The 21,682-nt window shown below is 46.1% G+C and overlaps 1 protein-coding gene and 1 pseudogene across 2 annotated transcripts; both read left to right on the forward strand.

The window, feature by feature from the left end:
- Positions 1–2,062: 2,062 nt before the first annotated feature.
- CETN1 (centrin 1) lies at positions 2,063–2,581 on the forward strand (the record flags this gene model as incomplete). Its single annotated transcript, XM_081097516.1, has 1 exon — positions 2,063–2,581. One exon carries the CDS (start codon positions 2,063–2,065, stop codon positions 2,579–2,581), a length of 519 nt encoding a protein of 172 aa, XP_080953642.1.
- Positions 2,582–3,657: 1,076 nt separating this feature from the next.
- On the forward strand, positions 3,658–4,009 carry LOC308523517 (insulin-induced gene 2 protein-like; annotated as a pseudogene). Its single transcript has one exon. The product of its transcript is annotated as an insulin-induced gene 2 protein-like (transcript).
- The last annotated feature ends 17,673 nt before the right edge of the window (positions 4,010–21,682 follow it).

A 21,682-nucleotide genomic window follows, 5' to 3' on the forward strand; every position in this document is an offset into this window, starting at 1 on the left:
TTCAGCTTCAACTAACAATTTCCCATCCCTTTTTGACCCACTAGAGGATTATCCCTGGAGTAGCTCCCTGAACATGCACAGGAAGCTGTATTATTATACCCACTTTGCAGATGCTTCAACCGAGTCTGGGAGGTTCACTGACTTTCTCAAGGGCACAGAGATAATAAAGCATGGGTTTAGGATAAGATCCCAGGTTTTTTGACCTGGTCAAGAAAGCAGCAGGATTGGCAGTGTCAGAAAATTGGCAGCTGGAGTGCCTACTTGCCCAAGTCCACCCTGCATTAACACCTCTGTAACAAGTGCTTGGGGTGGGGGTGAGGATCCCAAGTAAAATTCTTTGACCTTTTAGAAATCCTGTGCCCAGGCCCTCTGTCCATTAAGTCACATATGGGCTAGGGCAGGTAGTCAGACCTGGCTAATTAAACATGCCATGTAAACAAAATCTGGTCACTAATTTAAAAATAACACAGCCCCTCAAAATAAAATAAATAAAAACAGCACAGCCCAGCCGGCGTGGCTCAGCGGTTGAGTGTCGACCTATGAACCAGGACCTGGTCACGGTTTAATTGTGGGCTCGGTCCCTAGTAGGGGACATGCAGTGGGCAACTGATGAATGATTCTCTCTCATCATTGATGTTTCTATCTCTTTCTCCTTCTCCCTTCCTCTCTGAAATCAATAAAAATATAATTTTTTAACGTTTAAAAAATAAAAACAACACAAAATTTGTAAAATACTCCTAGAATAACTAAATCTTTGGGGACTTTTGTTTATTTTGACAAATCAGAAGTATTTTAAGACCAACATTAATTCTCATTCATGTACTCAAAAAATATTTGTTAATTTGCCTAGTATATGTCAAGCACTCTTCTAGATGCTGGTGATACAAAAACTGTTAAAAAAAAAAAAAACACAAACCAACAACAACGATTCTTGAAAATGCCCTCTTGTAACAGGTTAAGTAGAGATAAATTGAGATTTTTTTTTTAATAATGCAAAAAAAAAATCAGCTTTTTTTTTTTTTAACTGTTAATAAAAGTTAAAGAAATATAGAGCAATTCTAAAGGCGATTCCTTACTGGGCTTACTTCTTTCTTTCTTTTTATTTAAAAGGCTTCCAGTTTCCTCTTGCCTCTCCATTCTCAGGAGGTAATTTTGAGTCCCAACCTGCTCTGCATCATCTGCTTGTGTCCACTGCCAAGCAGGGCAATCAGAGAGTGGGTTTCAGCCCCCCTGATTGGATGATAAACAGTGACAGTAATGTGCTGCTAGAGGGTTTTTTAATGCCTGAATACCAGAATGCAGTATTCCAACCCGTCTCTGCAAATCAAAAGCCTAGTGAGTGAAATTATGACCACTATTCGAGTGCAATTACACTGAGCATATAAAATTGAAACACGGGGAGTAAATCAGGCAGTTGGATATTACATTTCCTATTCCAGTGTGTGCCAAATAAACCAGTGAAGTGTTATTATTGTGGAGCGTAATGTCAGGAGGCAAACTTCCACAAATTTTATACATAACTTTTTCCATTTTATCTGTTTTCCATTTATGTCCATTGCAACACGTGGTGTGACTTTTAATATTCTCTCCTCCTTCTTCCCCCACATTTAATGCCAAGGGATCAAACCCAATCTTGATTATCCTAAATTTACCCTGGAGTAATCTCAGCCCAAGAGGGCTTTTTTTTTTTTTTAACTAGTATGGAAAAGGAGGGAGGACTCTCAATAACCCTATACACCTGGTTCTGCAGATTCTGACAAATGGCCTGGAAAGACGAGCAAGTGCCAGTGCGCTATGGAGGACAACTGTGGCGACAGGCAGCCCGTGCCAGAGCGGGTCTCCGCTGGTGGAAACGGGGTAATCACTCAGGGAGCTGCGGGTTAGAGCGAAATAAGATCTCGCAGCCACGGAAGGCTGGCGAGCAGGGCCTCCCGGGAGAGCCCACGCACTGACAGGGTTTGGGAACGGAGGAGGCCGGCCGCGCCCGCGCTCCAGGTGGGGGCGCCCGGCACGAGCTGGGGGACCGCCGTTAAAAAGGTAACCGCTGCCGGACGGACGGACGATGGCTTCCAGCGCTAGGAAGCCAAGTGTGGCCTCTACCAGCCAGAAGAAAAAGTCAGGCCCTCAGCCCGAGCTCACCGAAGAGCAGAAGCAAGAGGTTCGTGAAGCGTTTGACCTCTTCGATGCCGACGGGAGTGGGACCATCGACGTGAAGGAGCTGAAGGTGGCCATGAGAGCGCTGGGCTTCGAGCCCAAGAAGGAAGAGATGAAGAAGATGGTCTCCGAGGTGGACAAGGAAGGCACCGGGAGAATCAGCTTCAACGACTTCTTGGCCGTGATGACGCAAAAGATGGCCGAGAAAGACACCAAAGAAGAAATTCTGAGGGCTTTCCGGCTCTTTGACGATGATGAAACCGGGAAGATCTCTTTCAGAAACCTGAAGCGCGTGGCCAACGAGCTGGGGGAAAACCTCAACGACGAGGAGCTGCAGGAAATGATCAACGAAGCGGACCGGGATGGAGACGGCGAGGTGAGCGAGGAGGAGTTCCTCCGCATCATGCAGAAGACCAACCTCTATTGAAGCCAGCGGCTGCCCCCTCACGCCCGCCCCGCGCGGAGAGCTTGCGGCCCTGCTGGGCTCCCTGCTTCTGCTTTGTGAAACCCTGAGTTAGAAGACAGCTCGATCCCTCCTCTTGCCTCCAATTTGTCTAGATGTTTCTATTCCCAAATGTTTGGCTCAAGTATAGAATTTTAAAGATGCTTTCAATGTGAGTTTTGTTTCTTCATTCACGAGAGCAGACCTGGGGTAATTTTGGTTGAAGTTTTTAAACGGGGGGCCCTGAATCTTCAGTTTACCCACCATTGGCTCTGCTTTGGTGGACATCCGTCGAAACTGAACCCAGGATGGCTTCTGGGGACAAACAGCCATGCGGTTCCCTTGTCACTTCTTTGGTTGTCCTAAATGATCTCACTTCATATATTATTCCTTAAATTCTAGTCATTGATCCAGCATGATGAGGTGGAATCAGCCAGTAGGTATCCTAGCCATTGCTTCTCACTGAACTGAGTACTGATTTGAAGGAAATCAGTTCAGCCACTTACTGAGCTCAGGAAAGTCACTATTCTGAACTATAGGCTTGCCTCTAGGTGGTGCTAAGTTGTACAATTTAGACTCTTCCCAGATTGCATCACATGCAAATGGTTCTTCATTTGTGTGTCAGTCATCCACTGTGGATTATCCAGAGCCGGAATGTATCCGTGGGCCACAGAATAAAAGTAAAATTTAATATCGGCCCAAGTGAGGTGTAATTTACTGAAGAGATTAAGCTAGCTAATGATTTTAGAAGATGGTGGAGGCGGGGGATTTCTGCGGTGATTGGGTTATCATACCCCTGCATTGACAGGCATCTAGGAGAACCACATAAATTTAAAAGACCGTCAAACCTCAGAGGGAAGGTAGGGGAGGGTGGGGGTAAGGGGGAGAGATCAACCAAAGGACTTGTATGCATGCATATAAGCCTAACCAATGGACACAGACAACAGGGGGGTGAGGGCATGAGCGAGGGGGTGGGGGTGGGGTAATGGGGAAATAAGGACACATATGTAATACCTTAATCAAGAAAGAATTTTAAAAAAAACAGAGATTGCTCCAGTGTAATGCGGTGCGTAGCCGCCTTTGTTGGTATAAATCATGCCAGCGCTAAAGGGGACTTTGATAACAACATACAGTTGTCTCACACTGGCTGCACTCTCCATTGGACTGTGGTGGACTTTTGATAGATCTCGAACTGGTTTTGGCCTTGGAGTAGGAATTGCTTTCTTGGCAACCTTGGTCTCTCAACTGCTAGTCTATAATGGTGTTTATCAATATGTTTCCCCAGATTTTCTCTATGTTTGCTCTTGGTTACCATGTATATTTTTTGCTGGAGGCATAACAATGGGAAATATTGGTCGACAACCGGCAATGTCTGAATGTAAAGTTACCGCAGAAAAATCTCATCAGGAATGAAGAAGGCAAAAATATATTTTTTTGTATAAGTTAGCTAATGATTTTGAGTAAATATTTACAAATGTAAGATCTTAGTTTAGAAAATTCTAAAAAAAAATAGAATACATTTTAAGGTATTTATCTGTCCTTGGAAAGATCAACAAGTGTTTAGTTATTAACTACTATAACATAACTGTAGTCATTTAATTACTGCTTTATTACAAGCCATTATCTACATGCTAATTCTTAGACTACATTGGTTCTTGATACCTGATATTTTTCCACTTTTGTTATATAGTTGATGTCAGAATGTCTGGCATAGAAATAGTTCTCTGTTTTATAATCCCAGGAAACTATTTCATTGTGGCTTGAGTATGTGTTAATATTATTTGTTTTCTGTTAATAATTAAGCCTTTCTTGCTTTGAAAGAAGATACCTACCCTTTTGAATATCTATAAATCTGAAGTCAGGGAAAATTTAAATAATATAATTATGGGGAAATTATATATATCCCCACAGAGGGTGTCCCCAAAAAATGTATACACACTTTAACAGCCAATAGCTCAATTTTGAAAATAAAATGTATTTTAATAGACACTGCTTTTATAATTATTCAAAATGTGTGTAGACATTTTGGGGGGACACCCTATATGTTGAGATGGAGGCCTAGACTAATTTTTGATAATACACAGCAAAACTATTAAATAGGCAAGGTATTTTTGTCACAACTAAACCTAAATTAAATCCTCAAAGTCCCATTAAGATAAATGCTGAAATTCTAGAGAATTTGTCACTTGTTTTGCCAGCAATTTTACCCTTCATAGGGTGGGGAATCTAATCAGGGAGCTGCTACTCTGGACTTAATTCTCATTAACGGGGACTAATTTGCCAAAGCAGGAGGACTAGCTGAAGTGATGGGTATGTGGGCACTCGCTGTGAGAATCTTGCTAAGGCGGCTGGCACCAGGCAGGGAACTCACCCAGGCTGCAAATGTTAATAGTTCAGGTTCAAGGTCTTAGTGTGAACTCGGGTGCAGTTGTACAGAATTCGTGTACCATTTGGGCCAGCATCAGTGTGAAGGGCCTGATCTGAGAGCAAGAGGAGTGTGACATTCTGGAAAGCAGGGAGTTTCTGGCATCCTGTTGACCAGTTTTGGCCCCAAAATCCACATATGGATCAAGGTAGAAATACTCCAAACAAAGAAAGTTGGCAGAAACGAGGAGTAAGGGTCAGAGCTTCAGCCAGCTGGGCTGGCCTGGCACCTGGACCATCAGAAGATAGAAATGAACATCGGGAACCTGCCGTCAGGCTGCTCAAACACCTGGGGTCAACCATGAAGGCTGCAGCCCGGTACCTAAGAGTTCCCCTGAGGGTGCAATCCACCCCACACAAAGGAAACTCTTGCTGCACGATTAGTCTTGTTTCTCAGTTAGCTATACTCTGGGGGACAGAAGGTAAAGGGGGAGAGGGAAATGACTAGAGCAGGTCTAGACATTTGAATTTTAAGAGAAGTTAATCATACATGTCTGGCTGGGTCAGACATGTATCCTAGTCTTTACAAAGGCAGAACACAAAAAAAGTCGGAGTTCCTAGCCAGTGTTGCTCAGAGGTTGAGCATCGATCTATAAACCAGGAGATCATAGTTAAATTCCAGGTCGGGATACATACCCAGGTTGCGGGCTTGATCCCCCATAGGGGGCATGAAGGAGGCAGCCAATCAATGATTCTCACCCATCAGTAGTGTTTCTATCTCTCTCCCTCTCCCTTCCCCTCTCAAATCAATAAAAATAATATTTTTTAAAGACTTCAGAGAGAATTTATAGACACATTTTTGCTAATGAGGAAACATAGCTATAAAGCTTGGGAATAACTAAAAGTAACTTTCAATAATCACCAAGGCAACCGGTGTTGTGAGGGAACAACACTCACTGGGATATGGACATCTGGTGCTGTCATCTTCAGCGTTAGAACTGCAAGGACGCATCTTTCGCTTTGTAAAACAACCGTTCTCGCATTCACCAAGAAATAAAAAGGGGGGAGGAGAGGGCACCCAATAGGGTATTTTCTTGTATTCAGGAGAAAAGACAGAGCTCTGCCAGCTCAGGTAGACGTAACAGTCATCATATCATCTTAGGGCAGCAACTGCTTCCTGGTGAGACAGGCCTAGGTCTGAGGCCCAGCACAGAGCCGTTTCCTAGCTGGTTTGGGGGAAATTACTTCTCTGAATCTTAGACTCTTTCTCTACAAGTTAGGGGGGGTTTTATTACCTTGTCAGTATGTTGCCAGAATTAAAAATAATTTTTTACTTCACCCAAGGATATGTTTTTATTGGAGAGAGAGAGAAAGAGAGAGAGAGAGAGAGAGAGAGAGAGAGAGAGAGAGAGAGAGAGAGAGAGAGATTGGTCGTATCCCACACACACCCTGACCAGGGATCGAACCCACAACCTATGTATGTGCCCTGACTCGGAACCGAACCCACAACCTTTTGGTATCTAGGATGACACTTCAACCAACTGAGCCACTGGCCAGGGCAGAATTAGAAATAATTTCTATAAAGTGATCTGACACAAGTAGACCAGTACAGGTAAGCTTTTAAAATACATGAAGCGTACCAAAAACAACAACAAGAAAGATAAAAGTGGATAAATGAGTAAATCCTTCTCACATATAAAGTGAAAAAACCTCAGGAAAACACTGTCTAAAACTTGCCCACTGCTCCAAGGTCCGCCATGCAGAGGAGGCTGGAGAGTAAGAGTGGGAACCTTTTTAAACGTTACGGGCCCTGAGCAAGGGTCGACTTGCTATTGGCGTTGGCTTTTCTGCTCTCTAGCTGCCGCCTCCATCATCCAGGGTGTGCGAGCCGGAGGCCCCGGGGCAGGGTCTGGCTTGTAGCCGGGCGGCGACATGACTCACGGGGCGGCTGCAGGAGGCGGCCTGCGCCGTGCACCCGGGTCCCTGCAGGCAGCGCGCAGCCGGCGAGCAGCAGAGGCTGACGCCCAGCCAGGACCGCTCCGCAAGGCCAGCGCCGCCCCGGAGCAGCGCGGGGCGCTCTGGCTGGCACACAGGCTCTGGCTGCCCCCCGCCCCCCCCACACACACACCCCGCTGGACCCGCTCGGAGGGGTCCTTTTTTCTAATTTGCACAAGGAATTGTCTGCATCACCCATGGCCTGTTGTTTTGTTTGTCTTTCTTTAACTGAGGTTGCCAGTTTTGAAAAATCGGGCATTTCATACAGGAGTCACGGTTTCTAGCTGCTTGTAGAAAACGGGATGTTTTTCCACAGGAGGACCACAATCCTTCTTGACCATGGTCAGCTTTTGGCTGGAGCCGAAGGAGCGCGGCGCCCCTCGCACCTGGACACCTGGACAGGCCGGCTCCCCCTGGGTGCGGGCTGGTGCTGAGCTAACGGGGCTGAGGGCCAGGGAGCGGCACAGGGGCCTCCAGGGGGCAGCATCGCGCGCATCCAGCGCCGAGGAGTAGCCGCTGAGGGGAGCATCCCTGGGGAGGAAATGTCTGCGGTCACTGCTCCCGCCCGCTTCTCCGAGGGGTCAGGCAGGGTGGACCCCGTGGATGTGTAGCCTCTCTAGCGTGGACAGAGCAAGCCCCCCCCCCCCCCACACACACACACACACACTCCAACACTCGGTTCTTGCTGGAAAACACACAAACACTGGCGGCTACTTCAGAGGCTGCTGCAAAACCCAGGGAACTCCACAGCTACTCCACACTCTTTCTTCTCCTTCTCAAAACAGCCCGGAGGGAGAGGTAGGTTTAGGGAGAGGACCCTATGAAAGTATTGGCAACACACACACCACCACCACCACCGCCGCCACCCCCACCCCAGGCAAAAAAATAATCACTCGCAGGTATCAAAGCTCAGTAGCGCCCTGACTGGTTTGGCTCAGTGGATAGAGCGTCGGCCTACGGACTCAAGGGTCCCAGGTTCGATTCTGGTCAAGGGCGTGTACCTTGGTTGCGGGCACATCCCCAGTGGGGAGTGTGCAGGAGGCAGCTGATCGATGTTTCTCTCTCATCAGTGTTTCTAACTCTCTATCCCTCTCCCTTCCTCTCTGTAAAAAATCAATAAAATATATTTTAAAAATAAAAAAAAAAAAGCTCAGGTAGCTCCTGGCGCTCTCAGCCCAGTGGTTTCAATCCACAGTCCTGATGGGCCCTGGTCAACTGGTCTTGATTAAACAGATCGCTGTGTCCACTATTTATGGCTAAGGAAGCTGATTACTCCAGCAGCTTAACCTACTTTCAATGCACTGGCCTCGCCCGTGGACAACACAATGTTCCGTTATCTGCTTCTCTCCCCCTGGAACTTGTCTCTGGACATTGCAAACAGAAATCCTAATAAGATTACTTTTTTTTTTTTTAACCTGTCTCTTTTGAGAACAGGATTTTCAAACTCCTCCCTCAACATGGATGGAAACCCCTCAGTGCCTGGCGGAAGTTTCCAAAACTAACGTAGCAGCACGATTACTGAAAAGAGATGAGATGTTGTTACCTAATAAAAATGCCATAACTGTAGAATGATGAACTACCAGGGGAAGTGAATCGATAGGGAAGGACACGTCGGAATGAGGGGCAGTAAAAATCACTTAAACTTGGGATGACCTTGAAGGAAGCCATGGCGATATGTTTTGCCAGGTCCCTTGGATAGCGTGTTCAAACGCAGCTGTTTCAGGTCTTACTATCCCGTGAGCAGAACTTGGCCCCTTTCTGAGCCTTCTTCCTTGGGCAGCCTGGAGTCGCTCCTGAGTCCAAATGGTTGCCTGAGTTCCTCTCTACACTCAGCATCCTTTAGGCCAGTGGTTCTCAACCTCGGCTGCACATGAGAATCACCTGGGAATCTTTTTAAAATCCTGATTTCTGGGCCTCATCCTCTGGAAATTCTGTTTTTGTTACTAATGTTGTGGCCCCACCCCATAACAAAGAAACAGAATTTCCGGAGGATGAGGCCCAGAAATCAGGATTTTAAAAAGATTCCCAGGTGATTCTCATGTGCAGCCAAGGTTGAGAACCACTGCTTTAGGCAGATCGACTGATGAGACAACTTCATGGAAGCATCTCGCTTGTAGCAACGGGGACAGGGGTGCCTCTCTTTGATAATTTAGAACAGCGGTGAGCAGAGGGTCAGATCTCCCTGGGGTGGTGTCGCAAGCTGAAAAAGTGGCTGTGGCACTGCGTTCCTCTACGGTTTTCTACAGCTGTTCCAGATTTTCCATGGCCTCACCTTTAAATTAAAAGAATTTCTGCACTTTCAAGAATTTGAAAACAAAGCCATGTGTGAGGATATGAGATCCACTCGTATGCCCTTGCAAGAAATAGGTTGCATTCCTTTTTCTACACTTAAAAAAAAGCACCTCTTTTTTTGTTGGATGCCATCTATGCAAATGATCCTAAATTAATCTTTAGCATGTGCCCATGTTGTTCTGATTTACTAAACTTTAAAAATATGTCCATTGTTCCCTTTTAACAGCTTTTGGCAATTTTTTCAGAAATTGAAATATATGACCAAATTAGCAAAACAAGTAACATTAGCAAGTACCATACAGCAAGCACTAATGTACACGTACCTCTACAATACACAAAAAGCATCATTATAGATCTTATAATGCTATATAAGGTTTCTTATTTAACTTCACTCTTAATTAGCAAAATTCAACAAATTTAGAGAGAGAGAAGCAAAATAATACCATTACCAGAATACTATTTTATACATGTCTTTAAGTAATTTTGTGGGTTTTTTAACTTTAAAAAATATGTATATGTTTTATTGATTTCAGAGAGGAAGGGAGAGAGAGATAGAAACATCAATGATGAGAGAGAATCAGTGATAGGCCACCTCCTGCATGCTCCCTACTGGAGATCAAGCCTGCAACCTGAGCATGCACCCTTGACAGGATTCGAACCCGCTGACACCCTATCCACTGAGCCAAACTGGCTAGGGCTAATTTTGTTATTTTTTAAGGTAATTACCTGATGTAGTAGAGAGAACAAAAAGATCTGGCTTAGATAGAATTCTGGTTCTCTTTGGTAAAGAGAAGAAAAGTTTTGTGACCTTGGGCAAATTATTTAATTTCTCTGACCCTTGTTTTATTTATCTATAAAACGAGGTTGGTAATACTCATATCACAAAGTTGAAAGGCTTAAATGAGAGTCTAGGTAAAATGTCTAACAGGGTGCCTGATGTTGACTTAAGATGCTTAGGTACATTTTTTAAAACTTTAAAAACAGTTGGTATTTCAAATGGTTTAAATGATTTATTTTTAACACCCAAAATGTCAGTGATTGCTTTAATCATAGAAATTAATAATGATTTCTCATAGATATAGAGAACAAATTGATGATTGCCAGATGGGAAGGGGTAGAGAAAAAGGTGAAAAAGGGGATGGGATTAAGATGACAAATTGCCAGTTACAAAAACAGTCACAGAGATGTAAAGTACAGCGTAGGGAATATAGACAATAATACTGTAATAACTATGTAGGTGTCGGATGGATACCAGATTTATGGGGGTGATAACTTCATAAGTTATATAAATGTCTAATCACTATTGTATACCAATGGTAATTGAAAAATTTTTTTAATTTAAAGGAATTAATGATTTTAATCATAAGTATTAATTAAACTATTTCCATTAGATCATATCACATGGGCAAATCTTAATTTTGGTGGCTGATTTATTCATTCCTCTAATATGCAAGCTGTTGTTTGGCCTATTATCACTTGTGTGTTGTTACTATACTCACCAGTTGGATTTTTTTTAAAATTTGCTTCAGTAGCATTAGCCTTTCCTACCAAGATTCAAAGCAATCCATTTGCCAATTTTTTTCTAAAATCTCTCGTAAGTTATAAATAGTATATACTGGCTAAATATTTCCCATACTTACACAAAAGACACATAAATCAGTATCTATATGGTGCTTCTCACTAATAAAAAGAGTTTATCTGGTTCAAGAACCAAGCCGTTTTATTGCATATCGAGTTTCTACAGTTTAGCCAAAAGTTTGCGGATAGATTTGCTGCAGGATTTCAATTGTTCACCATTTTCTCATTTAGCAATGTCCACAAGAGGGCACTATTACAACTCCTCCCTTACCAGGGTGCTGTTGTCAGAGTGTCCACAAGTGGGTACTATTGCAACTCTCCCCTTACTAGGGTGCAGTTCTCAAAATGTCCACAAGAGGACACTATTGCAACCCCTCCCTTTATAAATTAGGCATAGTAAGAGATTAACAATCACTGATACAACAGAACAATCAAAACAATATACTGTAAAATAATTTATGTGAATGTGATCTCTCAAAGTATCTTATTGTTTCGTACTCACCCTTCTTCTTGAAATGCATCCCATAAAAAAGATGGCTGTCACCCACGTTTTTTTATTATGTTCCTTGCTCTGTTCACTGCGCCTGGCTTTAGCATATGCCCTGCAGCGTTGCCATGCAAAGAGTTCATCTGTCCTTCCATGTTTTATGCCCTGGTGCCTCCTTTGAACTTGTATGGATGTGAGTTCTATTGGTCTTCTTGAGCCTGGTGTCATTGTAATGGAAGCCTTGCTTCAGATGGTATCCGTCTCCTTAACCAATATATTCGGCTCTGCTGGAAATGTGGCAGGTGCAGCTTCTCCAGTAATTTTTATATTTTTTAAATATAGACACATCATTTAAAAAATTATTCACTTTCACCTGCAGTAAGAAAACATATCAACTCACAATTCTGATTTTTTTTTTACATGACACTTCTGTGGCTTTTTGGCTTACAAGTTGTCCAACATCAAAATTTTACTAATTTCTTATCTACTTTCAGATAAAAATTTGGGGTACTATCCCTCCTGGGAGTCCCCTGCCTTTCCCCTCCCCCTCCTCCTCCTCCTGGCCCCAGGCCCCTTCCCATTAGCTTCCTCCTTCCAAACTCCAAGGGCCCTTCCTTTACCTGTTATCACTTGTTTCCTAAGCCCATTTCTTCTAGGAATTATTTTTCTTCCCCTATAATTTACCCAATAAATGTTCCCTTATCAAAAAAAAAAAATGGCAATGACCCGAAGAGCTTTTGTAAGCAACTTGATCTATCTACAAGATGTGCTTGAGTCCTTGAGGTGACCTGGGCACAGATAAGGGCTAGGGTTCTGACCAGATACAGTGGGGCCTTGACTTACAAGTTTAATTCGTTCTGAGACAGAGCTCCTTAAGGAGCTCGTTAAAGAGCTCATTAACTCAAATTACTCTATCAACTCAATGCAAAAAAATCGGCTGAGAGACAGCTGGCATCTCAAAAAACTCGTTAGTTGGGACACTCGTAAGCCAAGGCCCCACTGTACTCCATAGAGAGTTCTTGGCTGGTCTGTAGATAAGATGCGTCTCTAAAACCACCTCCTTCGGCCCAGCCCCGGGGCTGAGTGTGAGCAGCACCTGTGAACCAGGTCAGGGTTGGATTCCCCGTCAGGGCACATGCCCGGGTTTCTGCTGGATCCCCAGGAGGGGGCGGGCAGGAGGCAGCCGATCAATGATTCTCATTACTGATGTTTCTATCTCCCACTCCCTTCCTCTCTCTCTAAATATATATATTTATTTTATTTTTAATTAAACAGCCTCACAGAGGGACTGGTGCGTTCTAGTCACAGAGGTGATGGAGGGGCGCTCCAGGCAGGGACACGGTGATCTCCCCACGAAGCCAGAGAGCGTGCCCCAGCGCGCCCCCAGCGAGCACCAGGCAGGCGGGAGGGGGTTCCTCCAGCTCCGACAGCCCCTTCTCTCAGAGGTTCCCAGGGCCACAGCTGCAGACCCCGGTGGACACCCTTGAGAAGAAAACACGAGGCCCGAACCGCACAGGCCTTCGCAGTGGGCCCGGAAGAAGCCTCTTGACAAGGAAGTGCTGGACGTGTGAGCCCAGAGCCAGCGCCCCCACCCGTCAGTTCAACACCCAAGCGCCACCTTCACCTGGTGAACCGAGTCCCCAGCAGCGGAGAGGGCCCGGGCTCCCAGAGGCAAGTGTGGGCAGCGGCCCCAGGACCGCACTGGGGCTCGGCTCCTGCTCTGCGCCGCCCACCTGCACAGCTGCTCCTCTCCTGCTCTGCGCCGCCCACCTGCACAGCTGCTCCTCTCCTGCTCTGCGCCGCCCACCTGCACAGCTGCTCCTCTCCTGCTCTGCGCCGCCCACCTGCACAGCTGCTCCTCTCCTGCTCTGCGCCGCCCACCTGCACAGCTGCTCCTCTCCTGCTCTGCGCCGCCCTCCTGCACAGCTGCTCCTCTCCGGCTCTGCACCGCCCTCCTGCACAGCTGCTCCTCTCCGGCTCTGCACCGCCCTCCTGCACAGCTGCTCCTCTCCTGCTCTGCGCCGCCCACCTGCACAGCTGCTCCTCGTAGAAGAGCCTTCGGCAGGTCAGCAACAGCAGGAACAGTGACGGGGCGATGCAAGCCACGCTCGCAGCGCACAAATTAGCCCCAAAACTGCGTGTTAAGATGCATATCAAGGGCCGGAGTCCAGAAGGGGAGACTTGGAGGAAATCCCGAGAAGTAAGGGCTTCAGATGCCCATCCGTCCTCTGAGGGTGAATTCTGAAGGTGGGCATTGGGTACTCTCCTGATTGAGAGGCCATTTCTTCACCAGACTTTCTACCAAGTACCAGGGTCAGTGTCAGATGCCGAGGGAAAGAACTCTATAAAGTTCCACAACAGTAGCTATAAAACAGTTCATCTTTCAGAAGGCTACTTGCATGTACTGGGAAAGTTTACTATTTGAATGCCGTGCTTATACACGTTGTGTTAAAGTTTCGCAGCATGTTGTGTGCTGTCTGATATTTTAGTACACAGTAAAGGGCATTGTTTTCTCTAAGCCAATGAAAGCAGGGAACTGCTTTCCCCTTCTTTTTACCTCTATCAAATAGCTTTCATGACAGTGAAATATTTCCTTCCAGTGAAATATTTCGTTGTCCCAGGCATCACCTATGAGTTAGGGCGATATAGTTCCCTCTTCTTTCGAGTACTGAACGGAGCAGTCTAAAGGATTCTATGCCTGTTTGCATGGCGCTGTTGAGATATTGGATGGGAAACACGGAGGAAGACACTCATGGAAAAATGCTTAACTGTTTGTTTTCTTCCGTCTGTCCATGGAAGAATGTTATCTTTCTTCTGGGTATGAATAAGGAGTACAACTGAGCCTTGAACAACGCAGGGATCAGGGGTGCCAACCTGTTCAGTCGAAAACTGTGTATAATTCCATACTTTTAGTTGATGTTGGAGAGTAGATGGTCTTTCCAAATGACCAGCTTTGCCCAGAGTAACATGAAATACAGGAAAGTCTAAGATGACTGATGAGAGTAGCTGTTCTAAAGCTTGACTGACTTGAGTTCATTGCTCTTAACGGACAGTAGGTTCAGTTTTTTTTTGGGGGGGGGGGTGTTTTTAAGCTACAATTGAATTATTGCCAATACATTGTTTTCTTCCTCCCCACCCCCAAAGAAGCATACAGATGAAGGCTGCAGAAACCTCAATCTATATATGTACATATTTACAGGACTATGTGATTGTCTCCAGAGAAATTAACCCTTATGTTATCAAAGATTTCTTAACTATGTTGGAGTCTTTAAACACTGTTGAAAGCCAGAATAAAATTTTAATTAGAGCAACTTCAAATTTCTAATGGTGATGTCTTACTGGTGCTTAATTAAATTTAACTTACTTTAAAAGAGAGTTTTCATATATGTAATTTGATGGAAAACACATTTAGGTCAGATGAACATGGAGAGTAAAAGCTCAGTTCCACATCGTGCCCCCCTTACCCCCAGAAAAGCAAATTAAAACTTTACTGAGCTAACAATTTCATTATGTTTAGTTTGCAAAACGAATATTAAATGATTTCACAACATAAAATTATTTGATGTTCTTTTGTTATAGAATGAAATCATACATGTTATGTCTGGAAAGTTGGATAATGTGGAAGGGTTCACATGCATACACACAACCCCTGTAATTCTGCTACCCAGAGAGAGGTTCTGTGAACACCTGGGTATATGTGTAAAATACTTTACTTATTTTTTCTATGCATAGCTATCCATTCATATTTTCAGTAGCATAATCACACTATACATTAACTCATAGCCTGGTCTATATATTGTAAACATTTTCTCATATTAAATATTTTGCATTTTAAATAGCTGCAGACTATTGCATTTTATGGGTGTGCCATTTTAAACTCAACTGAGTGTTTAACAGTTTGATTGTTAATTATAACTGTAAACTATGATGCTATCAACAGCTTAAAAGATAATCACATCTGTACAAAATGACTTATTTCCAGAGCTTTTTCTAGAAGTGAAATTGCTAGGTGAAAGGTAAATTTTTGAGAATCTTGATATATGTCACTCATCACAAAGATTGCGTCCTTTTACATCCCCACTAGCAATATGTCAAACAACCAGAATTGAAAATTGCTGTTCAGAATCTTTGCAAATTAAATAGTTGCAGAAAAGGATTACCTGGAAAATTGGGGTTTCTTTGATTACTTAATGAAGGTTGAGTGTTTTTTATGTTTACTGACCTTTTATATATATTTTTGGTGATGGCATTGCATATTCAAATCTTCTCTATTCTCGGAGGATTTGTGATTTTTATTGGTTTGTAAGTTCTTTATACATTAAGATGCCCATCTTTTGTTGTTATGTTGTTATTGTTTTGGTGTGTTATTTGCCTTTTAATAGAGTTCATGTGTTTCGATGTGGACGTGTTCTTTAGGATTCAACCTTGAAAAGGTGTGCTTGTGCTTAGCGTGCTTTCCCCACTCCAAAGATGGACACATATTTATCCTTATTTTCTGCTAGCACTTTAAAATTTTTTCACTTTTATACTTACCTTTAATTCAAAAGGAAATTTTGATCCACCTCAAATTGATTTGGGGATATTGTGTGAAGTGAGGTTTAATTTTAATTTTTGCTGAAAGTTGATCAGTTGGCTTAGTATTATAAACCACCATTCCCCCGCTGGTTTGTAATGCTGCCGAAGAATACTCAGAGGTGTCTTTACTGTCTCAGACCTATTTTGTTTTTCCCACACTTTTTAATCATTGTGGCCTTAATTAGCATTAACATTTGGTAGTACAGGTCCTCCATTCTTTAAAATTTTATAAAATATAACTTTTAAATTTTATAAAATTTTATAAAAGATAACATAAAACAGGTGTGCCTTTTAATGGATAAAGCCAACATCTATGTAATCACAAACCAGATTCAGAAAAGCTACTGCCAGTACTCCGGAATCTCCCTGTGTGTCCCCTCTGGCCCCCTGCCTCCCCCCAAATGTAACTACTATCCTGACTTTATGTTAATACTTCCCTCCTCTTTAAAAAATGGTTTTAAAATTTATGTATGCAACAATATGTTTAGTTTGTTTTGCTGACTTTTGACTTACAGAAATGGAATCATTGTATATGTTGTATCTGGTGTCTTTCACTCAACATTGCTTATAAAATTTTTAAAAAGATATGTCTATAATTTTTCCTATTATAATATTCTAGGTGTATTGTCTCTTATTCCAAAAAATTTGTAGAGTCAGTATATAAGAGGAATTTTTTTTTTCATATAGAAAAACTCTGATTTGCTTGGATAAATTCAACAAGTCAAGTCATATATTCTGATGTTATTTATATGCTCCTGTTTATATTTTGTTATTTAATTTGGACTTGCAACTACTTGGCCAATGTGGATCAGAAAGGGAGAGTGAAATGTTACTGTGCAACTGATAGAAGGATTTACTCCCCTATAGTTATTTGGATAGGCTACAGTTATTACCAAATGTGTATGGTATTTTTTTCCATCATGTTGCATGGAGATCAAGAGCCAAATTGAGACATTTACCAGGGTCATAATAATGTAGCCAGAATTTAAGGAAAAACGTGATTTTTAATTGTATATCATTTCAGTTGTTCCCTCTGATGGCCTGCCGATTTCTACATGCATTAGCTTGCTCAATAACAAAGCTCAGCACTTCTAAAGCCACGAACTCTCCTGGGCCTTTACATTCCACGGACCCAGATACAATACATCGTCCGGCAGTCTGCTTGGTTGGCCACTGGATTGGATGATTCCCAAATGTCTGGATCTGGTGACAGGGAGATCATGGCAGGAGGAGCTTGAGGAGAAAAGGCTGGATTGGAACTTTGAATGAAATCCCTGTGGGCCATGTGGTCAGAGAGACAGCCAGTAGAAGGGTAGCGATGTGTCACATCACCCACAGAGGGTACCTTGGCATTGCCCCAAGAACAAAACCCTGGAGAATAGAAACATCTACGGGTGGGGGAAGGGGGGGAAGGTCAGGACGGGGGCTAAGCAGCTGTATACTGTCTTGTAAGTGGCACATAGCAGACCCTCAGCAAATATTGGCAAATATAAAAGAAATAAATATGTGGCCCAGCCATCAGGGCCTCAGGGCCTGCAGCAAGTTGGGTGGGCAAACAGGCTCAGCCCATTCTTACTGCCAAGGAAGTGTCCCAGGGAGAAGCCCAGAGGTTGTCTGGCTAGGCCTAAAGCAAAGGGCGGGGGGGGGGGGGGGGGGGGGGGCGGGGGGGGGGGTGAGCAAATCTAATCGGAGGTGACTTATTAGCAACTCCATTATGCCACACACCTAAGAAACTCTGCTCAAGTCTGAACTTAACAGGGGTGGGCAAACTTTTTGACTCAAGGGCCACAATGGGTTCTTAAACTGGACCGGAGGGCCGGAACAAAAGCATGGATGGAGTGTTTGTGTGAACTAATATAAATTCAAAGTAAACATCATTACATAAAAGGGTACGGTCTTTTTTTTTTTTTTTTTTTAGTTTTATTCATTTCAAATGGGCCGGATCCGGCCCGCGGGCCGTAGTTTGCCCACGGCTGACTTAGCAGCTTAGCCTGACATTATGGAGTCCATCTGTCTGACTCCTCTATTTCTCAGCTGATACCACACACCTCTTTCTGCTGCCTTCTTTCTGCACTGGGATGGCCTTGCTTCTAGGTCTCCTTAGTTACCAACTAGATATTTATAATATTTTATAATCCACTTAAATCTTGAATGCCGTGATGTCATAATTATGAAAGTATCTGGACTTGTAGGAAGTATTGCTTCATCTTAAGTACAAAATGACAGCTGTGAAAACAGATGAAATAATTAGAGGAAGGAATTATTTCTTTTTAAAAGCTTCAAGATATTTTAAAAAGTAATCAGTACCAGTTAGCAATAAAGTTCTGTTCTCAGAAATTACATTGAAAGGGGGAACATGGACCACGGGGTCAGGAAGGTCGTGGATATGGGTGAGCGGCATGAACAGCTGCCACGCACTTAACAAACATCAGCTGTTACCGCTCAGAAGGCCCTGCTGCTGACCAAGCTCTGACCGCAGCGGAGGAGGAGGACCACTGGACAGTCATGTGACACAGATGCTGTAAATAGTGTCTTTGTCTTCAAATCTGAAGGAAAGTCAAGATTGGGCTTTTATTTCTCTCGTGTGATTTTTTTTGGCCGCCAACTGTGTCCTGTGGGTAACACTTCACAGAGGCTCTGGCGATCAAATCCAGGACCAAGACCTGAGCGGCGAGCTTGGCTCTCCAGACTCAGCCTTGAGGCTGCATTCACTGACTGTGGAAAACCCGGCCACCACGCTTATTATCGATCCGTCAGAGCTGGTTTGCTTCCTTTTGCACCCGATGGGGGCACAGAGCCTGCGCACTGGCCCTCACGCCATCTCCTGGCAACAGCCTGTGCTGACGTTTGAATTCCCACCGGTGGTAACACCGTTGGGTTCGTGGTCACAGAGCCTCCTCCCGCGGTGAGTTTCACCTGCCCCCGAGCAGCTGCCAAGCGTGTGGAGGACCGGATGTGTTCAGTGATCATTTCACCAGTCAGTGCCATCGACCCCTATGTCCCTCTGGTCTGGGTCATTTGTCACAGAAAACCCAATTCGTTTCCCCCATAAATGAAGTTGATGACTCGGCAAAAACGCAGCGTTGTTTAGAACTAAGGTGAACATCGGGGCGAGAAGAGGGCCACCCGGTAAAGTGCAGAGAGGAAAGGAGAGATGACAACTGGGACGGCCAGAGGAGGGTCCATAGTGAGGCCCACAGTGAAGGTGCTGGGGGAGCACCCTCCGGGCAGCTGACGATGCTGACCAGACCCCAGCATCCCGTCCACGCATCTCCACCTGTGCAGTCTAACATGTGTTAATACAAGCAAAACTGTGTGTCTCCTTCCTTTGCCAAATGTGGACTTCTGCCTACCCAGTAACCCGTATACTATCTGTTCATAATAAATCTATAGGTGAGTGGATGGATGGACAGATGGACAGATGGATAAGTGGGTCGATGGATGAGTGGGTAGATGATGGATGATGGATGAATAGATGGATGGGTGGATGGATGGATGAATAGATGGATGGGTGGGTGAATGGATGGATGGATAGATAGATGGGTAGGTAGACGGATGGATGGGTGGGTGGGTGGGTGGATGGGCAGATGGATGCTAGATGCTGGATGGGTGAATGAACTCAGAGAGGGCAGCTATAACCTAGTGATCTGGGTGGAGAGGCAGCTTAGGGTATGATTAAGAGCAAGGCCTGTGGAGCCCCCCTGCCTGTGTCTAAATCCCAGTGCCCAACACCCTCACCCCATGGTCCTGGGGACTCCCTCCCTGCTCAGGCTTCTGACATGTAAACGTGAGTGGGAACAGGGCTGTGGTGAGGGTGCAATGGGCTAACACATGGAAGGCACTGGGAACAGTGTCTGCCGTATATTCACGATGGCCACGAGTCATTGTGACCGAGAGCAGAGCCGGCAGGGAGATCTGTGAGCGCCCATTCAGGGGACAGCCCACACGGACTCTGGACAGAGGGCTGGAAAGCAGGCTTGGAGCCAAGAGTTTTCATAGTTTCACAATCACTCCTCACCTTTGACCTCGGCACTCCAGGCTGGCGGGCAGTGAATGAGTCCTTAGGACATTCTCCAGCTGCCTCCCCCGGTGAAGACTGCTCGTCACACATGCAAGGCTCTCAGGGCTCACAGCTCCCTGGTCCCTCCTCTTCCCTCGAGGCTGCCCACGAGCCCTGCCTCTGCTGGAAAGCGTAGGAGGACCCTGTCCGGACCTGAGACAGAGGACGGGCAATGCCAACGTGGAGATTCCCGACGGGAAGATCTGTGTTTCTCATGCCTGGGTGTCCTTTGTGCTCCCGAAGCAGAACAACATGAAGCCACAGAGGCACGAGGCAGCAGTGAGACCTGCGCTGGCTTGGAGGTTGGCAAGATAAAGTGCCCATGGAGATGGACATTCAGGGAGGGAGTCAGCGCAGAGCCATACACAAGGCGGGAGTCCCCAGGGGCTCATGGCTCCAGGGCTCCTGGCGGGGTGTGATTAAGAAATTACGCTGAGGAGGCTCTGGGGGCCGCCAGGTGCCCGCCCTCGAGGTTTTCGCAGAACCAGCTGGGCCAGAGCCTCCACTCCTGCCCAGGAATGGAGCCGGCAGCCTGGGCTCCTCGCAGGCCCCCCAAGGCCAACCCCCTCCCCCCCCCCCCTGCCGCCAGGTTGCTGTAGTTGCCATGACACAGGCATGGCGCCTGCCCTGCCTCGCCTGAGCTCCATCCCCGATGGCCGCGACCGCGTTGCCCCATTTTGCTTTCACTAAAAATGCTTGTGTAATTCCAACCCTCAGCAACCGGCTTCCGCCAGCGGAGGCAGCCTGCGCCCTGGGCGAGGTCACCCTGAGGACACCGGGGCCTGTGGCTGCCACAAAGGTGGTGGTGAGCACAGGGGCTGAGGTTGGGGCCACAAGAAGGCTCCGGGGTCTTCACGGCCGGGCAGGCCGCCCACGGGACCCCGCTCAGAGGAGAGGGACGCCGGCCAGGCGGGGAGGGGCCCGGGTGCTGAGACGGCGCCCCTAGGATCGCCTGGCTGAGCCGACTAGCTCACACTGGCATCGGCCAAGCCCCCCGGGCACCGCTCAGCCTCCACAGGAGCAGGAAGCCGGCCTCCGCGGGTCTCCGTGCTGTGCGCCCCCTCCTCCTCCAGAGGGAGCCACCGAGGCGGAGGGAGGGGAGGGCGGTGCGGTCTCACCAGGCGCCTCCCAACGCCGGTGCTGGGTGTTCGGGTGGATGTTGGACGAGAGGTCCCGCTCGTCCTTCCAAGAACACACAGTGCAGGGGCTCTTCGTTCCCAACAACAGGAATGCAGCTGAGACGAACAGACTCCGTTTCTCCCCCCGCAGAGGAGCACACCGTCCGCAGGCCGGAGGCACTGGGCTGGCTGGGAGCAGGGGCTGCACCCCGAGGTGGGTGTGGAAGCGGCAGCATCCGGGGGGGATCTGTCTCGTCCCCACAGGTCGGGAGACACAGGGACCTGGCCCGCAGCCCCAGCTCGGTAACGCGGTCACACCGGCCACCTGCACAGCACCTACATATACCATGGCTCCCGGGCAGAGCCCGCAGGGCGGAGGGTGGCAGGGCCTGGGTTATGGCGCCCGGGCTGCTGGGACACCAGGCAGCTCGCGAGAGCGAGAGCGAGAGCGAGCTGCGTGCTGCTGTGAAGGTCTTCAGAGCATGAGGCCAAGTGAGAAGCAAAATACAGACCTGCAGGGGTGGGGGGAGGAATGTGTCAGCATGTGATTTTATTTACATAAACCAACAAAAAATGATACGGCTGATGAGGGAACTGGGTGTGGCAGACATCTGTAC

The sequence above is a fragment of the Myotis nattereri genome (genome assembly GCF_964212035.1).
Source record: "Myotis nattereri genome assembly, chromosome: 8".
NCBI lineage: Eukaryota > Metazoa > Chordata > Mammalia > Chiroptera > Vespertilionidae > Myotis > Myotis nattereri.